This window comes from Sorghum bicolor, chromosome 2, assembly GCF_000003195.3.
Source record: "Sorghum bicolor cultivar BTx623 chromosome 2, Sorghum_bicolor_NCBIv3, whole genome shotgun sequence".
NCBI classification, from domain to species: domain Eukaryota; kingdom Viridiplantae; phylum Streptophyta; class Magnoliopsida; order Poales; family Poaceae; genus Sorghum; species Sorghum bicolor.
This window is the reverse complement of record NC_012871.2, coordinates 69,321,752-69,323,734: the sequence shown is the minus strand read 5'-3', so window position 1 is coordinate 69,323,734 and position 1,983 is coordinate 69,321,752. Positions and strand designations below refer to the sequence as shown.

The 1,983-nt window shown below is 54.4% G+C and overlaps 1 protein-coding gene across 1 annotated transcript; it reads left to right on the top strand.

Moving 5' to 3' along the window:
• Positions 340–1,983, top strand: LOC110433146. The gene is made up of 5 exons (XM_021454870.1): positions 340–509; positions 590–655; positions 729–802; positions 880–1,662; positions 1,740–1,983. The coding sequence occupies exons 1-5, from the start codon at positions 341–343 to the stop codon at positions 1,920–1,922; spliced, it is 1,275 nt and encodes a 424-aa protein (XP_021310545.1). The 5' UTR covers position 340; the 3' UTR covers positions 1,923–1,983.

Here is a 1,983-nt window from a genome sequence, read left to right as displayed (position 1 = left end):
GAAGTTGAAGCTTCGCGTGCGGTCTCCTCTGTGCGCGCGCCTTTCGCGTCTCTTCTTGGGGAGGAGTCTTCCGACGCGGAGGCCCCTGAGGCGAGCCCTGCGCGGGAGGCGAATCCTACGGCGTCTGAGGGTCCGCGCGTTGCTTCGGTTGGCGGAGGGTCTCCGCCTAAGGAGGTTCAGGTGGAGTCCAGCGACGAAGCTGAGTCCGCCTCCGTTCGGAGGATCAGGAGGGCGGAGGCTCCCCTTCGTCCGACTGGTGACGGTATTAACTCGTTATACATGGGTAATGATTTTTTGTTGACTATTTTGTTTTTATGCAAGTTTTGATTGACTTGTTCTCATGTTTTTGGTTTATCTTTCAGCGGAAGTTTTTGCTGGGCTGGCTACCGCGGAGGAGATGGCTAAAGGCGCCAGCGTTGCGCAGGAGGGGCTTGCCGTTCCTCCGCCGCGTGAGCCTGCGCCTTCTGCGTTGGCCAACAGGCCTTCGCCTGCTGATGTTCTTGGTCCTGGTGAGTTTCCTCTTTTTTGGTTTCAACGGTTTGGTTTGTTTTTGGCATTTTATTCTAAGGTTTGTTTTTGTTATGTGCAGGTGCTTCTGAACCTTCGATCACAGGTTGGACTGATGCCTTGCGCGAGGTTCATTCCTTGGTCGGAGGTTAGTGTTCTGGCCTCCGCCAATGGTTTTTTGTTTCTTACGATGGTTTTTCTTAATTGTTTTTGGTTTACAGATCGTTTTCGTCAGAAGCTTCGCGGCATGGACTTTGACACGCTCCTTCGCGTGCAATATGAGCACCATAGCCTTGTAAGTTTGCGCTTTGTTGTATCTTCCTTCGCGGTTTTTCACTCGGAGGTTTGTTGTAACTATTTATTTTTGAGCAGGGTCACCACATGGCTGCCGCCTTAGAGGAGCGTTGCTCCCGGGAGGTTATCTGCCGTGATGAGGCAATTGGTGTTCTGAAGAAGGAGAACGAGACCTTGGAGGCTGAGAAGGCTCGTCTGTCGGAGGAGGTTAGGGAGTTTTCCTCCGTCAGGAGGGAGGTTGACTCCCTGAAAAAGGAGAGGGATGACTACAAGGCTGGGTCGGAGGCTCTAAGGAAGGAGAAAGAGGATGCCGAAGCTTCGGTGGCGGTCCTCCGCACAAGTGTTGCTGAGGCGGGGAGAGTTAGGGACGTAGCCCTGCAGCGAGCTGAGAAGGCGGAGGACATTGCTGAACGCCTTCGCAAAGAGCTTGACGCTGAGCGGACGTCTGCAGCTGAGCTGCAGACTCGCATACAGAAGGCGGAAGCGGAGGCTGCAGCTATTGTCGGGCTCTATGCCGACTCGCTTGCGAAGTTTGGGGGAAGCACCTCTGCTCCTCCGCCCGGCGGCGATGTTGGGGCTGCCCTCGCGTGGCTGAAGTCTCATATCCGCATGCTCCCCGACTTTGTCGGAGGTGCTGTTGATTTTGGGGCTTTGGCCGCGGTTAGCTCCTTCGCTAGGCTTTTGCGCCGCGGAGGTTGCTCTCACGCGGAGGGAGTCGCCAAGGAGGAATTTGCCGCGGCGGAGGACGTTGGCGAAGGGACCCCTTCCCTGCGCAAATCTGTCCGGAACTTTATCAGTTCGTTCTGGATTAGGTTTGGGCGGGATGAGGCGAAGAAAATGGCGGAGGATCGTCGAGCTGAGGTTTGTATTATTTGGTTATTTCTTTTTGTACTTTGCTTCGCTGCTTTGCAATGTTAATTAAGATGGGTATTTTGTAGGAGATTGCGAAGAAGAAGGCTAAGGTTGTCAAGGCCGGTCCTTCGCGTCCACCGAGTGAGGCGTGTCCTCCGACCCAGCCTGAAGCGGAGGCTCGTGATACTGGTGCCAAATCTCCGGAGGGATCTGGTGCCAAGGTTTCAGAGACTCCCGAGGCTCCTGCTCCTCCTCCGCCTCAGGTGTGAGGCTTTTTAGTTTTTAGGTTTTTCTTAGTCTTTTTTGCGTCCAAGCATGTGACGCTTTTTT

Coding starts and splice junctions, on each gene's coding strand:
- LOC110433146 (XM_021454870.1), top strand. CDS start 341: ATGTTTTTGGTTTATCTTTCAGCGGAAGTTTTTGCTGGGCTGGCTACC. Junction 510..589: donor TGCTGATGTTCTTGGTCCTG/GTGAGTTTCCTC, acceptor TGTTATGTGCAG/GTGCTTCTGAACCTTCGATC. Junction 656..728: donor GGTTCATTCCTTGGTCGGAG/GTTAGTGTTCTG, acceptor TTTGGTTTACAG/ATCGTTTTCGTCAGAAGCTT.